Below are 1562 nucleotides of genomic sequence, written 5' to 3' on the forward strand. Positions count from 1 at the left end.
TTGAGAGAGAGGGGTGCCTGATTATGGGAGATGGTGTGTCGGTGTTCTGTGGTGGGGGGTGATTTGAGGGTATCCTGAAAGATCCCCATTACAGGTTCGCCCTTGATGTAGGCCAAGAGAACTTCATTGTCATCGAGGGATAGGTTCTCAACTGGCGGTTCTGGGTCTGTTGCTGTGATCTCTACTGTGTTGTGTGCCCAGTCGATGATGGCTTTCTGCTGTTGCAACCAGGGTAAGCTCAGAATGACGGTTTCATTGCCGAGGGCCGTCGACAGCAGCTTGGAGTCATGGTCTACTTCAGCAGCATTCAGGGTCGTGTGCACAGCGTGGGTGATAGATCCTGCGGTGTTGGGTATTCCATCTATGTTGTAGACAGGGATGGGGGCGGGTAACGGTGTCAGAGGGAGCTGTGTCTTGGTAGCAAAGGACTTGTCGATAAAGAGTCCTCCTGCTCCAGAGTCGATAAGGGCATGGGTTTCGACGGTTCGGTTCTCACAGGTAAGAGAGACAGGTATATGCATGGATTGCTTGGATACGTCTGCTACAATTACTGGTGATACTGTGACCGGCGGTTGTCCTAACGTCGAGGTAGGCGACCGCTTCAAAACCCCTCCCTTTCCGCCAGGGTGACCACCTCCTGCTTCTCTTCTGCAGAGAGTTCTTGAAAGACGGTGCGGATGCGGTCAGTTGAGGGACTGGGCTTCTCCTCCTGTGTGTTCAGAGAGCGAATCTTTCAAAGGGGAGGCTTAGGTGCGCCCTACCTTGGATCATGTCCTCGGAGGGGGCACTTCTGGGCAATGTGGCCCACCTCACGGCAGCGAAAGCAGGCCCCTTTGCTGGTGAGTAGGGCACGTTCTTCGTCCGTCAGCTTTCACAAGCGCACAGGGTTGGAGGGGTTTGAGCCAGTGGGTTTCGAGGAGGTTGACGTTGACTGGGACGGTTTGGAGGCCTTTGCATATCCGGTGGCTTTACGCCACTGCAGATCCAACCTAACAGCCAAGGTGTAGTACCCTTCTATGTCGGTGGGGAGTGTTTGTGCAGAGAGGATGTTTTGGACTAGGCCAGCAGACAGTCCAGACAAGAAGTAGTCCGACAGGACTTCTAAATTCCTTGACCCCTGAACGTGCTGCGAGGGGTCGGAAGAGGGCGACGTAGTCCTCTGCAAGGCCTGTTTGCTTCAGGGCTTTGAGCTTGGTGATGGCGTCGGAGGTAGGAGAGAGGGGTTCAAACGCCTTCTTGAATTCCGTGACGAAGTCGTTGAAGGTCCCAAATCCCTTCTCCTTGCCACTTACAACGGTGAAGGCATCTTCCTCTCGTGCTTCCCTCCAAGGGGCTGCCGTTCCTCCCACCATAAATGACAGGACAAAGATCACCTTGTCCTCATCATCAGTGTAAGCATCCTTGTTGACGCGGAGGTACGTCCTACAGATGTTCAGGAAGGCACTGGCCTCGAGACGATCCCCTGAGAAGTCCGATGGTTGGTGAATCTTCCTTTCAACTACTTTAGCTGGGAGGGGGTGGTTCCCATGATGACTAGTGGCTGAGTGGTAATGGGTTTGGTC

At 54.0% G+C, this 1562-nt stretch overlaps 1 protein-coding gene across 1 annotated transcript; it reads right to left on the reverse strand.

The window, feature by feature from the left end:
- Positions 1-1154: 1154 nt before the first annotated feature.
- On the reverse strand, positions 1155-1490 carry DICSQDRAFT_20024 (uncharacterized protein; the record flags this gene model as incomplete). Its single annotated transcript, XM_007362909.1, has 1 exon — positions 1155-1490. A coding segment is annotated over one exon (336 nt), but the record flags the coding sequence as incomplete, so codon positions are not given.
- Positions 1491-1562: the final 72 nt, after the last annotated feature.

The sequence above is a fragment of the Dichomitus squalens genome, assembly GCF_000275845.1.
Source record: "Dichomitus squalens LYAD-421 SS1 unplaced genomic scaffold DICSQscaffold_5, whole genome shotgun sequence".
Lineage (NCBI taxonomy): Eukaryota > Fungi > Basidiomycota > Agaricomycetes > Polyporales > Polyporaceae > Dichomitus > Dichomitus squalens.